General features: G+C 38.0%; 1 protein-coding gene across 2 annotated transcripts; it reads left to right on the plus strand.

The window, feature by feature from the left end:
- LOC143018883 (dnaJ homolog subfamily A member 1-like) lies at positions 1 to 24,188 on the plus strand. 2 transcript variants are annotated; one of them, XR_012965781.1, is made up of 7 exons: positions 1 to 492; positions 10,155 to 10,466; positions 13,403 to 13,549; positions 15,474 to 15,635; positions 16,810 to 16,995; positions 18,008 to 18,188; positions 19,349 to 19,487. XR_012965781.1 is itself a non-coding variant. In XM_076174444.1 (6 exons), exons 1-6 carry the CDS (start codon positions 274 to 276, stop codon positions 19,565 to 19,567), a joined length of 1,245 nt encoding a protein of 414 aa, XP_076030559.1. In that variant the 5' UTR covers positions 2 to 273; the 3' UTR covers positions 19,568 to 24,188. The 2 variants fall into 2 exon arrangements, 1 of the variants encoding a protein (XP_076030559.1); XM_076174444.1 differs by lacking the exon at positions 18,008 to 18,188 and having other exon boundaries at positions 2 to 492; positions 19,349 to 24,188.
- The last annotated feature ends 287 nt before the right edge of the window (positions 24,189 to 24,475 follow it).

A 24,475-nucleotide genomic window follows, 5' to 3' on the forward strand; every position in this document is an offset into this window, starting at 1 on the left:
ATAGCAAACGTCGGGGGTCGGTCGTACCTACCAGGCTACCGCTATCCTCGTTGGGGTATCTGGCATCAGTGAAGCCCTGCTTGGCACGTTCTCATGTCTCGGCGCTCTGCAGAGGCTATTTGGGAGTCATAATCTAATTCACTGAGAGGATTATTACTATTATTACCTGAACACAAAAGAATTAATGAGCAAAAAATATATAACCTTGAAGTAAGTGGAAGGTACGCATGTGGAAAATATAACATTTAGGCGTGCTGCCTCTACTAGGCCAGAATGGTTTTCGACACGAAATATTATGACCGCTTGGGTGTACAGCCAGATTGTACCCAGAGTGATCTTAAAAAGGCATATCGCACATTAGCTCTTAAACATCATCCAGATAAGAATCCTGCAGGAGCAGAAGAGTTTAAGAAAATATCGCAAGCTTACGAAGTGCTCTCTGACGACAAGAAACGAAAACTCTATGATGAAGGTGGTGAAGAAGCGCTACAGGTTTGTACTCTTCTGTAATTAGTTCGAAGCTTTGTTTCTCTATTTTTGTATATATTTTTATCATTATCATGGATTAGTGATCCCATTTGAAACCCCAATTTTAATTAGATTTTGATTTGGGAGGAATGAATGAAAGTAGTTGTTAGGATAGAGTGAAAATAATGTCGAATGTTTATTTCCAAAACAAATATTTCTAGTGCACACGTGGTTGCGCGGAAATGTTGTATGGTAAAAACACGTGACTGCTCACTAACATACATTAACAAAAGTTTATTAAAACGGAAATATATAGTAATGCAGATATGAGTAAAAATCGTTTCGTGTAAATTCTTTTGAGCACAGCTCACAAACGCGAACGATAAATTCGACTGTTTGTGTGTACTCACGCTGCAATCAGTTGTGCAGTGCATGAACACCCAATAAAAAAGGCGTTATAACATCAACTTTGATAGGTTTGTCAAACATTACGCCCACTTGAATTAGTTATAACTGTATCATAACCCTACATGCCCTTTTATAAAATTTTCACTACTTCGCATTTGCGAAATGCATAATAAAATAAAATGTGGAAGCAAAGGAAACGAGTGCAATAAGGTGAGGGATAGAGGTGGGACGCCCGGCCTTGTGTTTGAAATCTGACCCGAAAAAGAAGAAATAGAAAACGAAACTCTTCCGTGTCTGATGACACTTTGCCAACCGAGTACTGGATTGAACTTTACGTCATTCCTTCAATGTATTTATTCCATCGAGTAACGATTTTCTCGTTATTCAAGCTGTCGTCAAACTATTTTATAAATTTCCACGACACACTCACCTCCTATACAGCGAAAGACTTGGTGTAACAAAGCAATCATACATAATTATTCGAAATTTATAGTTTGGTCGTATTTCCAACACACACACACACCGTCGTGGACTGGAAACTTGTGAAATTGGGGCACCTTACACATCTGGAGCAAGAAATCCTGATATTGAGTAAACATACTAGTTATATTAAATATTGGATACCAGGAATTCTAACATTCTGATTTATATTCGATCGGCGTTTCCGTTGCGAATGTTGAGTTTGGATTTTAAATACGCCCGCGAGATTCCTTTCATTCTTGTACTCGATTATGTCGGAGAGGGTTGGGGACCTTGTTCTGCCCAGGTTGTTGTTGTTGTTGTTGTTGTTGTTGTTGTTGTTGTTAAAACGTGTTATTGTCGGAAATATAGAGATGTGTATGAGAAATGTGACATAGGTATATATTAATGTACAGAGACTGAGTACACGATTCTAATCCTTTTATTGGGGGTGTTTCTTCAACTGAGAAAAATCGTTGGACGTTAGCCAAAATTATACCCGTGAAAAAATGTCGTCATGCTGTACCTCAGTCGCTAATGAACCGCAAAAGCTCCACCCCCCCAAAAAAAAGTAAATAAAGAAAATAAACAAATATAACAATATCAATAATAATAATAATAATAATAATAATGATAATAATAGTGATGATGATGATGATGATGATGATGATGATGATGATGATGATGATGATGATGATGATGATGATGATGATGATAATTATAATAATAATGATAATAATAATGATAATAATAATAATAATAATAATAATAATAATAATAATAATGATAATAATCATGATAATAATAATAATAATAATAATAATAATAATAATAATAATAATAATAATAACAATAATAATAATAACAATAATAATAATAACAATAACAAAAATAACAATAATAATAATAATAATAATAATAATAATAATAAAAATAAAAATAATAATAATAATAATAATAATAATAATAATAATAATAATAATAATAATAATGATAATGGGGGAGCACATATCCCGGGGTGGATGTTTTGAAAATGACCCCACAAACAAGGATATTTTTGAAATGCAATAGAAGCCCAAACGTGAAGAATAACATAAAAACGGAGGAGGCTGCAAGAGACCCTAAGGCCTACACTAGACAGTTCCATGTCTCTTACCACTTGTCATCCCTATCCATAAATTTAACTAATCTCTTAAAACAACAACAAATTAGTTCAGTGCTTATTACGTGGTTACTAAGTCTATTCCATTCGTTAACCTCAGTTGGTAAACAAGTTCTTGTCTATTTCCTTCTTAAACCTAAATTTGTAGCATTTGGACAATAGAAAGTCACAGAAAATAATAATAATAATAATGATAATAATAATAATAATAATGATAATAATAATAATAATAATAATAATAATAATAATAATGATAATAATAATAATAATAATAATGATAATAACAATAATGATAGTGATAATAATAATAATAATATAATAATAATAATAATAATAGTAATAATAATAATAATAATAATAATAATAATAATAATAATAATAATAATAATAATAATAATAATAATAATAATAGTAAAAATAATCACATATGCCACAAAAGGAATCACGTGAACTAACAGTATGCAAACGTTCGTCATAAGACGTTATCACATTGGGCAATTTTTCCTCAGTCTGTTGGAGCAGATTTGCAGTCCGCAGCTTGCGGAAAGGAATCTGATATGCTGGAGGAAATAATTTTCCTCCAGCATGTCAAATAACATTCTATGTATTTTTTGTTGAGAAAACAAAATAGTATGCCATAGTGATTTTACGGCGGAAAAAGTGCTGGCGGTGGGCGGTGTCGCCTATGAATCGGATGTTGAAGGAAAAATAGCCCAGTGTGATAGCCCCTTGAAGGAAAAATAGCTCAATGTGATAACCCCTTTCGTGGTTGACCTCTCTTGGGATATTTACCAAGGTCGGTTTTCATCTGTTTCTGAGTGTAGGTCAGCGTATGCAGTGTTGATGACAAATCCAGATCAATGTTACTAACTTCCAGATTTATATTGTAATAGGATCTTTTCCATTTTACGGCATGAAGTCGATTTCAACAACTTAAAGGGAGGACTGAACACCTCGAATCATGAAATTTTCATCCAAAAATCGAATTTTAGATATGGGCATATTTGAATAATATAAACAATTTAAAAGCAAAATATGAACGACTTTTTCCTCCCCAGCGTAATGGGGGGAGTATAAAGGGCCAGGGAGGCGTGTCAGTTTATATGGTTCACGCAAGAATAGTCCCTAAATATCTATAAATATGTCTTGTTTTCGCTTGTCTAATTTCATGAAATGGCTATATTTTTGTATGTCTGGCATCAGCGTGACTTCCTCTTCCGTGTGGTGTGCATAGCACGCTTCAAGCCTAAGTTACCCATCAAACATCAGAGTAGATTGATACATAAACACCTAACCGACTGTGGCGATATTGTGTTCCTGTACCGCTGTTTGCCTTATTTCCTGGACATTACTACACTTACTAGATGTCCAATCATCAACTGCATCACGATGAAGAGGAAAATAAAGGAAAATATGAAAAAATGGAGTCAAAAGTGGAATGAAAGTTGTACTAGAAGGAGGGCAAGGCGTGAGAGGCTTGGAGGAGGGAACCCACCGCATCGCGCGTCACCACCATCACTACCACCACCACTGCCAACACCATCTCCACCACCAAATACCACCACACCTAACGACACAGCTGACAAAGTGCTTTCTTCCAAATGAAGAGATGAGGGAAATTCAGGAGGAAGAGAAAATAACTGGCGAAGGAGAAAGACTATAAACTTTTATCTAAATGTTTTTTTTTTCTTTTTTAAGGTGTTCAGTCCCCCCTTGAGGTAAAAAATGAATATTGATCTGAAACCTAACCTAACCTGACCTAACCTAACCTGACTTAACCTAACCTAACCTAAAAATTCTGCATCCCGTAAAATGGAGAGACCAATGATAATGATATAGCCCAGGTCTGGTGCTAAGAATTGCGTGGCAGGCGTTATAGCAAGATGCTGTAATGCCTGCCATTTGTTTTATTTATTGATTTGTTTGTTATTATTTGTCTGTTTATTATCATTTCCATGATTATCATTTGTTATTATTCATCTGCCAATTAATTATTATTTATGTTTGTTTATCATTTAACTTTACCAATTTATTTATTTTATTATTATATCATTATAGTTTTTATTTCTTTATCATTATATATATTATATATCTATATATATAATATATATGTATATAAATATATATATATATATATATATATATATATATATGTATATATATATGTATATTACATTTTTTCGCATCCGACCTAGTTATGGACCAAAAGGTCTCCTGTAGACATGCTCCTCCTTTGTAATGATAATCCTTTGTAATCAGAACATTGATAGCGATACCTCTTTTCCATGAAATTTCGAAAATTTCTGCTTTGGAATATATCTATCTTACTGGGTCATATGAAAACGAAACAATATATATATATATATTTTGATAAAGAGACGAAGGAGGCCGATAGACAGTAGTCTAATCAAAAATATATTTCAGATATTTCACCGAGATGATGCAATCTTTAGATTGCATAGGGCGACAACTTCACGAGTTCACTTATCTCGGTTTAACCTACAGTAATTCGCATGTACCGTTTTAATCAAGGCCATCTTCTATCATTATATGCAACTGTGTTTTCCTGTCCATTAATTTAAACCCAAACATTAGTCGTTGTGAATTATCAAAATGTCCCCGTCACGCATACAAGATTCTCGTCAAATGTTTTGAATTCAAAAAGCTGTAAGACGACTTCACTTACAGTATTCTAGACTTCCCTAAGTCTACAATTCAACAGTGTGCCTAATATTCGTATTTTAGGTTTACCTTCTCTTAGTTTGTTATTCATCTTCTCAATATATCATGCAAAGGTGATTTGACATTTGAAGACTCGAAAAATTAAAGACCTAAGTCGTTTTCACTCACACGAACTCGCTTTAGTCGCTTGTGTGTGATAGAAGCAGGTGGATACATCCCGGTCAAATAGTTTCAGAGTTCAAAGGGTACACTCCATGAAACAACAATATTACTTCATTTCTGAGCTAGTGGGTTTGCATCACCACATCTAGAAAAATAGCAAAAATGTTGAGCGTCTTCGGCTATATTTGTATGGAGTTGATTATATACCCACACTTGTTCACGTGTGCTTGCTTGTACGCTGCCATGCGCACCAGTCTAACTTGCATGTATGCGCATGCGCCAAGTCTGCATTCCCGATGCATTCCTCCCCTCTTCAACCGTCTCTCTCTTTTCTGTGTCTGTTCCCCGATTTCTCTCTTACATTTGTCATCGCTGTCGTCATCATCGTTTTTCTCAACTTGCTCAGGCCTTTCGCAGTAGCCTATTATAGAAGTATATGCTGGCCAAAGCAGCAGATATCACACTGGTACATTTTCCTCCTACATCCTACCTCCAACCTTCAATTGAATATCTAGAATATCACTTCGGTTACAGAAATCTAGACTTTTCTAAGGACATTTCAACATTATGTCAAACATTCGTATAGGTCTACAATACCTTAGTTCATCATTTAGCTTTGTCATATATGACAGAGAGGCAATTTTATATTTAGAGATTTGAAAAAGAGAAGATAGACACCTAGACTTTATATATATTTTTTACCAATCTAAGAAGTCTTGCAGCCTTGTGTATATTAAAGAATAACTCCCTTTCTTCCTTTAAGCCACTTCAGAGGAGAAACGTCATTTACATTCACACTTTACAAAGGATTACAAAGGCGGAGCATGCCGACAGGAGATCTTTTGGTCCATAACAAGATCGGATGCGGAAAAGAATTATAATAATAATAAACAAAAGAAAAATAAATAAAAAATATATTATAAATAATGAATAAAATAAATAAATGCATAGGTATAGTTGAATAATAAATAAACAGGTAGATATTGAATAATAATAAATTGACAGATAATTAATAATAGATAAAAATCAAGCAAATAATAATAAACAAACAAATAATATAAAATAAATGGCAGTCATTACAGCATCTTGCTTAGGTGTTTATCTAAATGAATCTTAAAGCTTCGAACTGAACTACATTGCACTGCCTCTGCAGGAAGTTTGTTCCATTTAATACAAGGACTGGAAGTCGATCCTTTTATGTAGGAATGACAACTACTCTTCTCTCAAGACGCATTATTAGCGACCTTCAAGCGGGGAGGAACAAATTAATGCCTTTCCGGTTGGTAGCGACGAGAATTCTTACGACAAAAACGGTTTGTAAACGCTGCCGACTGGGAACGCGATAGTTCCTCACCAAATATGCTTTCTCTTGAAAATACGCTTGCCAGTTATATAGAATACTTCATGAAGTTGAATCTTCATAACTATCCGTACGAATATTTCTGTTTCAGAATTTTATTATGACGTCAGTAATATTCGCTGTATACATGCGTGTATGTGCCTAATTGTACCTTACGGGAAGGGGAGTTACGCTCGTGTGTGTGTGTGCACGCGCACTATTGCATTCATAAACACAATATATACGTGAGGATGTGAACCCAAGAGATCCTTCCACAGGGGTGCCAAAGAACTCCCACGAGCAGTCTCCTAGCTGCTGCCTGTCTCCAGGCTATTTCATTCAAGAAGAAAACCCCCACTAATCATCTCCAAAAACTTTTTCAATGCAGTGGACCGACTTATGAGTATTATACTGGCTGTCACCGGGCAATTTTATTCAGCAGGTTTTATTTAGCTCACAAGATCTTCTGGATCTGCAAGGGTTAACCTTTGTCGAAGGAGGCACTCTCAAGGTTCATCTCGAATGTCCTGTAATTGGATAGGATAGTGGTAGCAGTAGTGTTAGTTCATCTTCTATCGCCTAGTTACCCTGTTTTCTTAACTGAAGCTTAGTATGGTAAACACAAACAGCCTCGTTAGGGCCAGTAGGCCTGCTGTTGTTTGTTCTTCCTTTGTGTTCCTTTGTGTTCCTTTATGTGGTGGAAAGTGTCCCAAGGACTCCTGGCCACCTGAAGCTCGAGGGATCTTTAACAGCCGCACACATGAGGACGAACTGAAGATGGTCGGCCTGCAAGAGTAACACAAAGCAAAGGAACTGAAGGAAGAGCCGGCCAGCTGGGAAAGATGGAGGGACCAAAGAACAACGAACGATGCGGAAGGCCAGCCGGCAGATAGAGCAAGAAACAAAGGACCTGAAAGAACAGCCGGCTGACAGGGAAAGAGGGAGGGACTAACGAACAACTAACGATATGGAAGGCCGGCTGGTAAACAGCAGGAAACAAAGGAACTAAAATAATATCCGGCTGGCCGGGAAAAAGGGAGGAGCTATAGAACAACGATATGGAAGTCCGGCCGTCGGGCCGGGAAAGAGGGCGGCATAAAAGAACAACTATGTGGATAGGCCGGCCGGCAAGAACAGACGGCAAGAGGAAATGTAGAGCTGGCCGGCCGGGAAAATGGAAGGGACAAAGTAACGACGATAAGGATAAGCCGGCCGGCAAGAACAGACGGCAAGAGACAAAGAAAACTCGGCCGGTCGGGAAAAGTGGGTGGGCCAAAATAAAAGATATGAATTGGCTGGTTGGGATAACAGAACCGCGAAACGGAGAGGCTGGCTGGGAAAGAGGGTACGACAACAGAATGAGTTTTGCTCTAGGCTGAATAAAATTGCGATTCAATAAGAGGGAAAAAATGTTGATATGGAAGTCTTGGAGTACGACATCACGTTGGATAACTCCACCATTTCCAAGCTATACCATATAGTTTTCCAGGTCAGAAATACAAATGAATAAATAAATAGTAGAAAAATAAATCGTCGTTACCTAGACTGACCAAGCATTTCCGCCTCTCAGGAATGCAATGTTGTGTTGCTGTGGTGCGTAATTGTGTAGAGTGTACTTACTCCGCTGGTCTTTAGGCCACTTGGTGATCCATAATGGCTTTTGAAACGTCTCGCTATGTCTGTCGGTCCTGCACTACCTCCTTCCATTCTCCTGGTTACATTCTGCATATCTGCATATCTTCTTCAACGCAACTCCCCCAGACTTCTCTAGGTCGTCCAAGTGGTCATCTTCCACGCACTCCACTATTAAGCACTTTCTTTGGCCGTCTGTCTTCTTGCATCCTTGAATTGTGTACAGTTTAGTCTTCCATAATGTGTTGTATAGCCATGGGGTGAAGTGTTACATCCTGCGATGCGGTCGTCCATGTTGTTGGTGAATGTGGTAAGAACCGTTGTATCTGTTTGTGCAAGGATATCTTTGGATTTGCACGGAAGCAAGTTTGGAGGGATGGCTTGAGGAAATGACATTCTACCTACCAGGAGAGTCGGATCGTTTTTTTGTTTTTGTTTTGTTTTTTTGAGTTTGCAGAGGCAGTTGTTTGAGGGAAGTTGTCTTTCCCAGGTTTGGAGACAAAGGAGAATGATAGTTTCTCTCTGAGGATGGAATGGTTCTTTCCACACGCATTCGCTCTCGTCGGGGCGTCTTTCAATGTAGTTCTTGAATCCAGTTCTATTACTGTTATTATTATTATTATTATTATTATTATTATTATTATATATATATATATATATATATATATATATATATATATATATATATATATATATATATATATATATATATATTACTGCGAAAGACAGTACAGTGTTGATATTTAAGACCAAAAACATTGGGTAATCCAAGTCAACTTCGTCTCGATAAGAGTAGATGTGGCAGAGCTGGGCGCGTTCCGCTCTAGTTTGGCCGCGGTTGGCGCTCCCAAACTATTAAAGCAACATAGGTGCCGGTATAGTGTGGCCTACGAAATTATCCTTTGGTATAGTATGTGGCCTACCGGACTTTTATTTCGGTATGAACCTGTCTCTTAAGCTTTAATAGTTTGGGAGCGCTATAAAAAGGAACGCACCTAGGAACGCGCCCAGCTCTGAGAAATGGTAACTGGTAGGGCGTGGATGAGTTTGGGAATGAGATTTCGTTAATGAACCCCATTCACGTTACAATTTGATCTTAAGGCTGCCGGACAGATCTGATTCGATCGTGTGTGGACTGACTTCTGTTTATCCGACCGACACACACGATCCAATCAAGACCAGATTGTAACGTGGATAGGGTCCCTGAAGGTGCCGGGACATTAGGCATTTCTCGTTAGCATGCTTCATAGTTTTGCTAGTTCGTTTAGGTAGAAACGGTTTCGGTCACAATATTCTTAGACTTCTGTAAGAACATCTCAAGAATGTGTCTAACATTTGTATAGGTTTAACTTATTAGTTCGTTATTAAGCTTCTCTCTAAATGACGCAAAAGTAATTTGACATTTTGGAATTTTGAAAAACAAAAAGTCTCAAAAGCAAGTAGCATGCTAGCGAGAAATGCCTAGTGTGCTGACACCTTAAGCAATGTAATCATGTTAAGTGGCTCAGAACGTTCAGTCATGACATGATATCAACGCCATGCAACGGTAATGAAACAAAATGTCGAATTCCTAAGAGCAGATCTCAAATTATACATACAATTATTGTATTTCCTTTAAAAATGTAAACATTTTGACATCTAATTCCTCTTATTTTTTCTACTTATTACTATTATTATTATTACTATTACTTTTTCATAGTCGAATTCCTAAGAGCAGATCTCAATTAATGCTTACAAGTGTTGTATTTTTTTAACAATGTAAAAATGTTTACATCTAATTCTTCTTATTTTTCATTTGTTACTATTATCATTATTATTATTACTATTATTTTTTCTCAACAGAGTGGCCCAGGCTTCTCCAATCCAAGGGACATTTTCAACGCATTTTTCAGCCACTTAGACGCAGAGGATGACAGTGATGACGACTTGAGCGGAATCGGAGGTGGCTTCTCAGGCTTCTTCGGAGGATCGAGGAGGAAGACGAGACCCACCACAGAACACAAGTTGGTCGTCACGTTGGAGCAACTATTCAACGGATGCAGGAAAAAGCTCAAAGTGGACAGACAGAGGAAGTGTACGGCCTGCGATGGTCGAGGAGGGCGGAAGGGTAGCGAAATCGACAAATGTAGCGTCTGCAAAGGGAAAGGGATTAAGGTATGGCATGATAAATCCGACATCCTACATCCGTTTGAATAACTAATATATAATTTCGTTTACAGAAATCTAAAGGTGCTATAAAAAGGATTTAGCAAAAGAAAGAGAATTATTGAAGCAGCATACGACAGTTCTCATACCTGCAGTAACCGTTGGCGTGGTTGCTGCATTCATTGTCATCTAAGTTCTCGTGGATAAAAGGTCATCCCTGTTTCCTGTCCATTACAGGGCCCGACAACCAAAGATGATTCACCCCCTCAGTTTCATTACATGACGATCTCCCCCCCATGACTCTAATCCACAGATAAAATAAAGAATAGACAAACACAAGCCTCTTCAAACCATGTCATTTCCTCGTCCATTCACAACTGCTTCCAACTCGCACCGATCTCCCGCCCTACACATTCCTCTAGCATCCAATGTTTTCTCCTGTTTCTCTTTTGTTCCTCGCCACAACCCACAGCTCTCTCAGACCCTCCTGGCTTTCTTTCTTCTCTCTCTCTCTCTTTCTCTTTCAATTTAATTATCCTAGTACCCCTCGCGCCTCTCTCCCCTTGTACTTTATTTCCATTTTCAATTTCGCTTCTACTAGATAATGATCTGATAACCCAATGCCCGCTTCTCTCTACCTCTAGCACCCCTTTCTACTAAATAATGATCTAATAACCCACTACCGCTCCTCTGAACACATTTACACTAGATGACGATATGAAAATCCGCTGCCCTCTACCCAAAACACGTTCACATTCAGAACTTCCACCTACTCCGGCTAATGCATACTCATGCTCGTCGCTTTCTCACTGAACTTGTCATCATCATTTCGCTTTCAATTCACATATCTAATACACCTAATACATTATATATATATATATATATATAATATATATATATAATATATATAATATATATATATATATATATATATATCACATGGACAATGTAGTAGCACATTTGTAAAATTGTAATCACGAAGAACCTACAGTCGGAATAAAAGGAGACTTAGAAGAAAGTATATCTTCTATATTTCAGCTAATAGCTATAACCCTCTTCATATGGTCGTGGTACTTTCCTGAAGAGGGCTATAGCTATTAACCGAAATATAGAAGTTATACTTTCTTCTAAGTTTCCTTTTATTCCGATTGTGGGTTCTTCGTGATTACAATACACACACATATATATCATATGTATAAGAGGATTTCAGAGAAAAACAGCTGGCAGAGGAAGATGTGGATGACCCAATTAAGTGGAGGAAAACTGTCAGAAATAATGACCGCTCTAGGTCTCTTATCCTAGGGCGTGAATCACGAGTCTAGGACGCTGCCAACCACACAACAATCGAAGTACAAAATAAGCAGCTTAGAACATATATTGCAGCTTTACATAAATTCCCGTGGATATGTTAGCGATGAGTGAAACTAAGTTGAACGGGAGGGGTGAGTTAGAGTTTAGTGGGAAGTTGGGAGCAGGGCCCCGGGGCGAGTCGAAAAGTGACGCCCCCTCCCCCCCACACCACCACTACCACCACCTTCCACATCTGATGGTCACTAGCACGATTCACATGTAACATTCATCCACAAAACAACGTTTATACACACATCATTCATACACACAACTCATGATGCATTAAAAGTACATTAGGGGGAATCTGCTTTACCTTCTTTTTACCAAAAGTGCCGCCCCCCAAAAACGTGCCGCTTCGGGGCATTGCCCCCCCCCCTGCCCCTCTCCTTGTCGGGGCCCTGGTTGGGTGTTACGAATGGGCAATGGAAGAAAGGAGTGGCACAGTTAGTCATGAGATAGGAAAGTGCATGGTGGAGTGGAAGGAACGGTCCTCGAGGATAATGCAGGTGAAGGTGAAATTGGGATGGGATGTTTGGGCTTTTGTGAGTGCATATGGTCCTGGTATAAATGTGAATAGGAGAGGAAATGTTTTTGGATTAATTTAAATTAGTGTCAAGAGAGTTATGGGAGGAATGTAAATGTAATAACATTGAGAAACCTCATGCTAGATTGTGAGAGGAATCAATAGATGGGGTAGTAGGGACGCATGGTAAGAACTATGGTGGAGAAAATATGAAGATGTGTTAAAAAAGGAGTTGACATTGAACAAAGTGATCAATAAGACACACATAGATATACATGGGAAAGGGTGGAGGGGAAGGTTGTGGATAGGGCTTTGATGGACTATGTAGTGGTACATAAAGGGAGGACTGGAAGAGTTCTGGATGTTAATGTTTTCAGGGGAGACAGAAGGGGTTTGTCAAATTCTATCATATTTATCTATGTATGTATGAGGAGCTAAGGTGAAAGGGGGGAAAGGTTGGTGATGGGAGTGGAATGGATAGGAGTAGGTATGTACCTTTGACCTAGTTACTTCCCTTATATGGGGCTGAAGGCAGCTATGTGTGGACTTTGGGAGAGTGGAGAAAATTGAAAGTAAATGTGGATTAAAATAAGGTGATGAGATGTACCATGGGAGAGGGTGGCAGTGAGTTGGAGTCAAATCCTCAAGGGGAGAGGTAAGAGGAAATGAAAATATTTTGAGTCACATGTAGCAGGGAATGGAGTGGGACTGGAGGTAACCTGTAGAGGGAAGGAAATAAATATCTTGGGCACTGAAAAATTTAATGAGATATAGGTATTTGGTGATGAACACCAAGAGAAGACTGTACAAAGGGGTAATTGTGCCCATGGGAAGTCTATCTCTGTGACTTTGTGAACACTTCTATGCATTGCATCCCATATAGTAAGTAGTTGTAGCATTCTCCATGCAGGCTTTGGTGTACTAGGAATTGTGTATTTTTTCTCCAATATACATTCACTCTGTTCTGAAGAGTCTTATTACTAAGCCATCACTTACAAATATAATACAATAAAAATGCCCCATGCCTTGGCAATACAAGTAGCACTTATTACAAGTTGTATATGATTTGCAGATAATACACCAAGCTATGGGTCCAGGTATAGTGGAAATGCATGCTAACTGTGATCGATGTGATGGCCTGGGCTCCATCATTCCCGTTTCTGATCGTTGTAGCATCTGTGAGGGAAAACGAACAGCAAAACAATCGAAAATTCTCCAGGTAAGTTGATTCAGATGGATAAACATTGTTTACACATGCTGTGCCTGTCAAAAATTATTTACTACTTGTAGAAATAAAAGAAAAATAAAACAAGAAAGTAGTAATACATCTCATGCTATTCCTAATGAAGATTTCCTAAGATTTATAAAGAATAACTCATTATTTACTCAGTAGAGACCTTTTGTTACTATCGCTATATTTAGTTTTCTTACTTTTACACAACATATTCAATTAGGAATAACAATGTAGGCAATGGGTAATATTATTATTTTTTTTAATTTGCTATAATCCGAAAAGATTCAAAGCTTAATACATGAAAGTGAACAAAATCTATTCTACAATATAATATTCTGAGGGATTTACCTGTTTTTACTTAACTGTAATATATAGGATTAGAGCTATACTTGTGGAGTCAAGGCTCTATATCTTCATCCATTAGACTTTGCTTTACATACAAACATATACCAAGGCTTTTTCCCCCTTCCAAGGGAGGTAGCCAAAAAGGGAAAGGCATAAAAACGCTCCCACCCATTTCATCCCTAGATACACTCCACACCCCTCCCACCCTCCATCTCATCTGAGCACCTCCTGGATGACGGGTCATCCCTGCACCCTGCCCACCTCCCTGGGTCAGAAGAAGTGTCGAAAGACACAGTACATCCACAGCAAGGCCGCTTCATTTAATAGGCGACCCCCCCTCTCCGTCCCCCTCTGCATATAAGGCGAGGACGGGGAGAAATCCCTTCGGGCTGCGTCAAAATTTACTCACACATACTACCCCGGCCCCCACCCCCCCGCCTATTCCTCCTCATGCAGTCACAACATCATCCATATACAACCATTCTCCACTCACCTCTGTCTTCCGTCCTCTCCCTTCCTTCCTCAACAGACATTCCCCTCTTCCCCAAAGCCCCCTTCACCCCATCCATCCACCTCATCCTAGGACGTCCCCTCATGTTCACTCCCTCCACATCTGCCTTCCATACCTCTTTTACTAGTCTTTCTTCACTCATTCTTTCCATGTGTCCAAACCATCCTAATATTCTTTCATCAACCCTATCTCCCAAATCCTTTTTCACCCCTGTTCTCCTCCTCACCTCCTCATTTCTCACTCTATCCAGCCTAGTAACCCCCACCATACTTCTCAGACACCTCATCTCAAACACAATTAATTAATTAAGTCTGTGTTGATCATTTCTTCAAGTTTATTCCATAAAGTAAAACTTGTGCTGAAAACTATTTCGTAATGTCTTCCTAATGCTTTCTCTAAGTTTCTTGCTGTCCCATTGATATTCTTTCCTATCATGTCAATAGATACTATCTGTAAATTTTTTTTCAATGCTTTTCATGGCTCTAAAGACAGCAATTATACCACCTCTTTTTTCCTATCTCTTCCAATGTGGACAATCCCAGTTTATATAGTCTTTCCGCCTATCTTTTGCCAGCCAAACTAGAGATTATTTTAGTTGGTGTCCTGCTCTTTGCATTCTCTACTGTTCTTATACTTTCTTTTTGTATAAAGACCACAACACTGCTATGTATTCTGTTCTGGGCCAAGTAAGATTTTTTACCATTATATTGAAATGCCACTCTTATGTTCATCAACAGTATATATTGTATGTCTCTCCCGTTATTATATTGCTGTGTTTTGCAGATGACAAACCATTTAGGACAAGGACTCAATTCTTTGCCTCCTTTGGTTTATTGTTTCATTTCCCATTGTTTGTCTCCATAATTACCTTTTTAATAGGCCAAAGTTTCCTCCCAGAGATATCTGGGAAGACCCAAAGACAGCTGCTGTGAAGCTGGGATTTCCATTTAGTTAAACTCAAGGAAACAATTATCATTATTTATTCATGCATGGCATAGACTTATCAACAGATTTTTATTATTTTTGTTATTATGGTTCCTTTCTCCTCACAAGGTACTGATTCCCCGTGGGATGTCAAATGGACAAAAAATCTTGTTGGAGGGTGAAGGTGACCAAATGCCTGACCAGGAGCCTGGAGATATAAGCATTATCCTCATTGAAAAGCCTCATGACATCTTCAAGAGGAAAGGATTACACCTCTATATTGACGTTGAAGTAAGGCAAAGTTATCAGTGTTGATTCAGTTTGTCATATTAATGGATGCAGCAGTGAAGTAATTTTAGCATGATCTGTTATTGCTTCTACCCCATCTGGGGTATTGGCTGCATGTTGTTGTGGAGTTCAGAGCTACTCAGAAGCATGCAGCTGATATTTTAGGGTCTATATGGGTTGCCCCAATGGACCAGAGCCACACATCATTTTGTCTGTGATAGAGGAAATCTCTATTCATAGAGAAATAATGCTACTTTATTATACTGTGACTGTCCCTCCATTATACTGTCTCCCAACTCTTAATACTGTCCTATACCACTTCTCTGAATATTCATTTATTTTTTTTACTGAACTCTGAGGTAAGGGAAGAAGAACACAGCCACTAAGTGTTCCCACTGAGTCGTAAAAGGCAACAAAAAAGGGACAGGGCTAGAAATAGGCATCCTACTCTCTGTAGTCCCAAAGGGGACTGTCCTAAAAAAATAAAGGTATAAGAGGGTCTAGGAGGAGTTTTCCAACCATAACCCTAAGGAGGCAAAGAGGAGAGCAGATGTGTGATAGAAAATTTTTAAAGTAATGAAAAGATGTTTTGGAAAGAAATTCAGAGAGGAAGAGGAGAAGTAGAGAAGAAAAGGTAAAAGGTGCAGATGGAAAGTTGATAATGGAAAAGACAGCAGTAAAAGGAAGATGGGCACAACATTTTAGAGAGTTGCTAAATGTGAAGGAGGACAGGGAGGAAAAGATAGTTGCAGTGGGAAGCACAAAGAGAAAGAGTTTTGGTATGGTTTGGACACATGGAAAGAATAAATGAAGAAAGATTAGTAAAGAGGTGTGGGAGGCAGAGTTGGAAGGAGTGAACATGAGGGGACAACCAAGGATGAGATGGATGGATGGAGCCAAGAAAAGAGGGACAAAGGTGTGATGAATGGGAGTGGAGTATGTGGGGATGAAATGGGTGGGAGTGGATTTATGCTTTTGACTTTGGCTACCTTCCTTGTGAGGGGGAAAAGGCAGTTGGTATATGTATAATGCACTTTGCCTTGTTGTTTGGTTATACCTGCCTCAGTTTTATTTTGATTCACCAGTTTTTGTAAGGCCGTTTTCAATTTACTATTTTAAATCTAAATATTTTTATTACTTTTGTTTATAAAATTATTTGGCCTTCTGCTCTTTACAGATAACATTAGTGGAAGCACTTTGTGGCTTCAAGAAGGCAATCCAAACTTTAGATTCAAGAACCCTTTCAGTGGGTATTGAGGCAGGTACCATTCTCCAGCCTGAAGATAAGAAAATGGTGGAAGGAGAGGGATTCTCATTATATGGCAACCCATATATTCGAGGAGACCTACATGTTACTTTTAAGGTGAGTTAGTGTTGTATCAAGTGAAATGTAATTGATGTAGCAGTTAAGCAATATGGTCTCTCATCACTGATGATACGATATATGATGGACTGATATTTCAATTGAGCCCTGACCAAAAGTTTTGTTTATGACACAAGTAGAATGCAGTCTATCATACACTTAACAGAAAGTGTGGCAATATTTATCTCTGTCATTTATAATCACACATTTTTTACACATTTCCTATGAAAGTCAGCACTTTATGGAACAATAATGGGTACCAGAACAATGGAGGTTAGATAAAATCTTCTCTCTGTCACCTGTTTCCAGAGTCTATTAACATTCATCACCTAGAGGTCCACCAGACCTTTGGGGCTTGCATTCAGGTTGGACTTAGACCTCTCTATCAACTTCCACCATTTCTCCATTTCTTTGCATACGGAGAGACAATTAATGACTACTACCCTCCTCTTCCTACCAGCTAGTGACACAGAAATAGTTGTACACTCACAACACAGATAAGAGTTAAAGAAATTCACTTTAGGCAAGAACTGAGGACCACTTTCTGGCTGATACTGAGCCACTTGTTTAAGATCAAAGAAACTTGGGCCAAAGATTGAATGACTAGTATATTTCATCTTGCTTATTTTCTCTGATTCAGCTAATGCACAGTAATTTTCATTTACAGCAAAGTAGAAAAGACAGAAAAACTTTTCTTTGGTAAGGGTTTCTTGACTTGAAATCTCAAAGGAGAAGATATGAGATGGGATTTTTCCCAAGATATACACATGCTGAGGGTTACTATAGTGTAAATATTTCAGTGGTAATCTTCAATTGACTGAATTACTATCATATTTTCTCTTGCTTATTTTCTGATTCAGTTGAAGCACAATAATCTTTACTTGTTGCTAAATAGAGTTGGGGAGGGAGAAGGCAAAATATATATGTGAGTGGAGAATGGTTGTGAATGGATGATAAATTGATGTAGCCAAAATTGATTTCTCCTTGATTTCTCTTATTTTTGCATGAGGAGACAAGGAGAGAGGATCACCATGTAAATGAAGCAGTGGTAGTAAACCAGCTTAGGCTGTGGGCCCTGCTGTAGATGTGTTGTGTCTTACTGCATTGGTTCTAACTCAGGCAGTATGCAATGGACAGAGATGGCCCTTCATTGACAAAGAACCAAGATTGAAGAAGAATAAATAAAGGATTGTGTGAGTGGTCATTAGAAGCAACTGTGGTGTAATCAGTAAACATGCCAGCTTGGACAATGGGAGTTTTCAGGTTTAATTCCTAGGCGGTGCTAGTTTTTCAGTGACGCTCCCTATCCAACATGGCATAGTGAGTAGGATCCCAAACTGATACACATTCCCAGACTGGTGGAGGTTCAGGGGAGGGAAATGTGCAAGTTGTTACTAGAGGCAACCATGGTGTAATCAGTAAGCATGTTTACTTGGACAACGGAAGGTCCTGGGCCTGATTCCCAGATGATGCCAGCTTTTCAGTGATGCTCCCTATAAAACAGTGATGGATGGAAGTGAGATGGGTGGGTGATAAGTATATCCCTTGGCTGGTTACCTCCCTTATAAGACAGAAGAGGCCTTTTGATATACAGACATAAAAAAGAAAAGGCTGTAAGGAGAAAAAATTATGCAAAAGTTTTCTTGAGAAATGCACATGGTGAGGGTTACCATAGTGTAAATATTCCAGTGGTATTCTTTGTTTGAAGTGGGCAGTGGGCAAGATGCAGGGATGACCTGTTATCCAGGAGCCACGAAAAGAGGGAGGGAGGGGTGGTGAATGGGAGTGGAATATGTGGGGATCAAATGGGTGGAAATGGATTTATGCCTTTGACTTTGGCTACCTCCCTTGTAAGGGGGAAATAGCCCTTGGTATATGTATGTGTTCTTCATTTGAAAATGTTTCTATGTTTAGCTTTGAGAACTCAAATTCACCTTTTATAGCATGTGTTATGACTACCAGAACCAGTGATGGGTTCTTCTATAAGGTAGGCCAAGAGAACTGATTAAGAGAAAATCATTGCCTCATGACCCGTTTCCAAAGGTCACCACTAGGCCTTATATTTGATACTCATATGAGATTCATCCTGTCAAAGATCTTACAATAGAGTTCAACAAGTATGGGGTTTGGATGACAGAAACTCTAATTACAGTTTACAAACAATTCATTAGAACCATACTTGACTTTGTGTCCGCAACTTGGTTTCCAATAGTCATCAAAACAAAAAGGCCTCTTCTGTAGATGTCCTTTTTGAGTTTCATGTCCTCTTGTTTTTCCTTTGTCCCACTTTAAAAAGTCCTCTCTATGTATGTCAATTGCACTTGACTAATTACTAAATATTCTTAACCAACAGGTTGTGTTTCCTACATCCCTTGCCCCTGAAGCTGCTGCTAAGATTGAGGAACTTTTACCCAAGAGATCATCTGAATATACAATGACAGGAGAGGAGGAAGAAGTTAACATGTTTGAATTTGAGGAGAAGTTGAAATCCAACCGAAATGGTCACAGGCATGAGGTGTATGAAGAAGAAATGGATGATGATGATGGTCCCCCAGGATGTCGGCAGTCATAGGTGTTGTGGTAATAGTAGGAAAAGAAATGAAACAGGAGGGAGCTGAAAGGAATGGTTGCAGTCTATTCAGTGGATTTCACATCAAAGATCAAACTTTAAACAGCCGTATGTTTCAACCCCACTAAATCTGGTAGTTGTCTAACACCATAATCTTAAGAAGTTTATAGAAGCTTAATGACTGCATGTGCAGATAACCTGTCAACATGTAATATTATTCTGAATGTGATTGTAAAATGTAGCATAGGTGGTCATCAACTCATATAATAAATTTTCCTATGCAAACACAAGAAAATGAATGAATCACATATGTCAAAAGCCATTTTGTTGTGGATCACAGAGTAATTGTGGTGAGAAAGTACAGTTACTGCAGGGGAGCAAGATATTTAGATGCCATGGGGAGTCATTGACAACCCAGTAATGATTGCATGGATGATGGGAAAATAACACCAATAAAGAAAACAAAACAAAAAACAAGAATATCTTGATTTAAATTATGAGTCTAATCCACAGCTGAACACATGATCTGGTATGACAAGGATATATGAAGGACCACACTTTTTACATTACTTCCAATGCTCTTGTGTCCATTATACTAACCTAAAACAAACTGGACTTAAACTTTTACAAATGTTAGAGGAAGCAAAGGAATTTTCCAGACTTTCTAATTATCTAGTGCTCCATCCTGATAAAAAAACATAATGGTAGAAATGAAAATATGCAACGAAGAAATTAGTAAAGTTGGTATAAGAAACCTGGATGTAGTCATCTGGATTGGAGGCTGTAGCTTGTGCCACATATTTATGACTAGCAAAGTCAAACCAAATATTAACAATTTAATACTAGAACAACTTGCACTGTTGATAAAATAATTAGAAAAAATAAATGTAAAATGAAAAGGAGATTCATAAAGACATGAAAATGATAGAAATAGTTAAACATTGTAAAACTGAATCCAGTATATAGAATAATTCCACAATTAACAACTTTTAAATGACAGTTTTTCATTGTATAGTAACTTCCAACAGCAATGATTCTGTAACTGTAACAAGTTAAGTATGGATTGAATTGAGGTGGAATAAATCCAGTACAGTGTTCTGGTTGTAAATATGTCTCATCAGTTATGTGGCAAAGATGTCCAAAGGAATATGTTCCAAATATTATTGCCTAAAGTGTCACTTTCCTAGTTCTCCAAACCACTGGTATTTGTTGGTCAACATCAGAACTTCCTCCCTTTGTTTTTAAACTATACTAGCCAGATGTCACACAAGGATCATGCTTACAATTATTTATCATTATATGATAATGAATAAAAAAAATTGGCATTATGGGAAACAATATTCTCACATTTAAATATATGTGAAGTGATTCATGGTTTATCTTTGAGCATTCCACTGGTTAGCTTTTTACCTCTCTAGCCTTAGAGTCATGTGAAAAGATTATTAAGGCAGATGAAGTGCTGCATCTATTTGTAAGGTATACCTTTGAAGACATTTTACAAAAGTCACAAAATTGCCAAGAGTTGGGTATCACTGAATACCTTGAAAAAGGATATAAACACAGTCTAAAGTGCCTTAGGAAAGATGTAGCTTCAATCTAGACCCTAGATTGATGCTTTTAAAAATATATGAACATATAACCCTAGTCTCCAGGGGAGTCTGTTGATTTATTTTAAGAGCTTGTTAACTAGGCACACTAACAATTTATCTTAATTCTAGAGATATTAAGATAGAATGTTGGTACTTGAAATTATGGGTTGATTGTGCCTTATAGTTTAGGAAGGTTCTAACATATGGCCTTGAGGAACAGAAGGGTCACAAGTAGTGAAAATTCAGAAAATAAGCTTAAATGAAACATCTTAAGTATTTGTGGCATCAAATATTTACCACAAGCTGGGAGTAGATCACAAAGAAGATTATATTCAGAATGAATACAAAATGGATATGAATGTGTGTATCAAAATAAACATATAAATAAGTATGACTTTTCGCTCGTTACAGCTTTTTACAGTACATAGTCATAAAACACATGACTGAGATCAAATAAGAAGAAATGGGGGAATAGGGGGAGGGAAGGAGGGAGGGAGAAAGGGAGATATGGGGGAGGGAGGTCACTGAATACTAGGAAAGGTTAAGGAAAAGGTGGACCAAATGTCTTGGAACAGGAAAGGTAAAAGATAAGGTGAAACAATTGGCTGGGTGAAGGACATTAGCTCACAACTGATGAACAAAAGGAAGAAGAGAAAATGAAGGGTGAGTAATTGTCCACTGAGGGTGGACAACGATCTAAACTTCCTCCCCACTACCTCCCTTCCTCCCTCCCCATGTTCCCCCATTTCTTCTTATTTAATTTCAGTCATGTATATTATGACTATGTACTTAAAAAAACTGTAACAAGTGAAACATTGTACTAATAAAGGCTCCGTCCTCTCGTGGTGTCTGTTTCTATAGACTTGTCGGCAACTGCCACTTTCATGCATAAATGTGTACACATGCAATATGAACTGCACTTCTACATATATATTTCATTTCTTTGTATTTACTTAACTGTATTTATTCAGTTACAATATACAGGAAAGGAGCTATACTTTTGAGATCCTGTTTCTTTTTCTCCAGTTACCATTCAGTCAATTAATGCCTTGAATTTCATTGAATAAAAGACCTGCAGCTCCACAGTGGCTGGCAGCTGTCCTCAGAAGGTCTTAATGATCTCTCTGAGAAGAAACTTTGGACTGCTGTCTATGTTATATCAGTGTGGGACTGTTTCTGTGTCACTTGTTGTCAACAACTCCCTTGTTTGAAAAAGTGTTAGAAATATGGATGAAGTTAAGAGAGATCCTGGGCCTAGTCCAGAGATTGAGTGTCAGCCCCTCAGGGCTGCACTTCCTGATGGTAATGAGGGGCTTTGAAAATGGAAAGCTTTACTGTTCATCTTGCAGGAACCTATGATCCCAACCATCATACCTAGCACTGAAGTTGTCTATGGATTTAGCTTGGGCTATATTAATTTCAAAGTTATTCCACAAGGTAATGCATTTGTAGATACAGCTCTATTTCTGGACATCTTTTTGGCATGTGTAGGTTATTTCTTATTGTTTTAATTCTTTTCCTCCTTTTCTTTCTTCTTTGGATAATTTTTAGGAATCACTTCCTCAATTACTCTCATTGGTCTTTCACCCCTTGTACATATATGTACATACTAAATGTATTTACCTAGTTGTATTATATGAGAAGAGAGCTATGCTCATAGTAACCCGTCTTTGTATCTTTCAGCATCTAGTTTGTTCTTAAATTCTTGTACATTTTTTGCACATGCTGTTGTCTCATCCAATTTGTTCCAGATATCTACCACTCTGTGTGGGAAACTATTCTTTTTCAGGATCTCATCTATAACTATCCTTTTTTGAGTTTCTTTTCATGTCCTCTGTATTTACCTAGTTGTATCTTACGGGAAGGGGAGCTATGCTTGTGGTGTCCCACCTTTGTATCTCACAGTGTCTAGTTTGCTCTTAAATTCATGTATGGTTTTTGCACACACTATTGTTTCGTCCAGTTTATTCCAAGTGTCCACCACTCTGTGTGGAAAACTGTTCTTCTTCAGATCTCTTCTATAACTATCTTTTTGAGTTTCTTTTCATGTCCTCTTGTGTTTCTTTTTTCCCAATTTAACAAGTCCTCTCTATTGAGTATTTCCATGTATGTATGTTTGTGTATACTTATGATTTACCACAGATTATATGTTGGACTCATGATTGACAGCCATTGCCTTCCTGAATGAGGGCAATAGTGCCTGAACTATGGGTAATGCATTACACACACCCCAACTCCTTGCCCAATGGAGATCACGATGGCTTGCAGTACAGTGAGTTCTCCTTATACGGTAATTCTTTATCCGGTAAATTCACAGTTACAGTATTTGGTAATTACTACCCTCGATTCTATTTATGGTTAGAAAAATTCACAGATATGGTATCTGCTCGTGTTTTGTTTACACCGTACTGTAGTGCCACCACGTCGTGCGGCCACCACAACAATCAGTCTCTTCCCGCGTTTGGTATAGGGTAATTTCAGTTTGTGGTACGGTTTTAATTCAGGAATGCATGTGTACCATATAACATGGACTTACTTTACTTAATATTTTTCAATCCTTGGGCAGGCACAGATCTTGGGACCACTGAGTTAGCAGTTCAAGACGCTGCTATTACTGTGTATGAATGTGTATTTACCTAACTGTAATAGACAGTATACAGGAATGGAACACAACTCATGAGGTAATTTCTCTTACTCTCTACTTATTATACCAAACTTTAACCACTTCAGTAAGATTTAAAATCTCGTGGACAGCACCGGCTGCCATATGTACTTTGCATCACACTACTCACATTATAAAGTCACTGCTGTATTACTCATTCTCTTTTACTCTGAGTAATAATAAACACAGAAAATGTGATCAAACCAGTTCACAGAATCCAGGGGTAACTCATGTACAGCTAAAAGAATATATATAATCAAGATGCTGACGCTGGCATCCTTGTCACTTGTGCATCATCACGCCTATGTAGGCATTATTGTACCGAAGTGGTTAAATAAATGTATAGTTCCAATCTGGGCTATATCTTCTTATTCTCCAATTATCATGCTTATCCTTAGAATCATGTATTGTTCTGGCTTAGGCTATATCACCTTCTAAACTATTCCAAATATTTATGCGTCAGTATGGAAAAGTGTATTTCTTCACATATAGTAATGATACTGATTGCATAGTAACATGAAGCCAATGCATCCCGACATACCAGATTTACCATGGTCTTGGCTCACGTGTTGGACTCGTGATTGACAGCTACTTCCCTCCCGGAAGAGAGCTCAGAGCTCATATATGACTGATCTATGGGTAATGCTGGGACCTTACATA

Source organism: Oratosquilla oratoria, chromosome 36 (genome assembly GCF_046742065.1).
Source record: "Oratosquilla oratoria isolate Oo_2021 chromosome 36, ASM4674206v1, whole genome shotgun sequence".
Lineage (NCBI taxonomy): Eukaryota > Metazoa > Arthropoda > Malacostraca > Stomatopoda > Squillidae > Oratosquilla > Oratosquilla oratoria.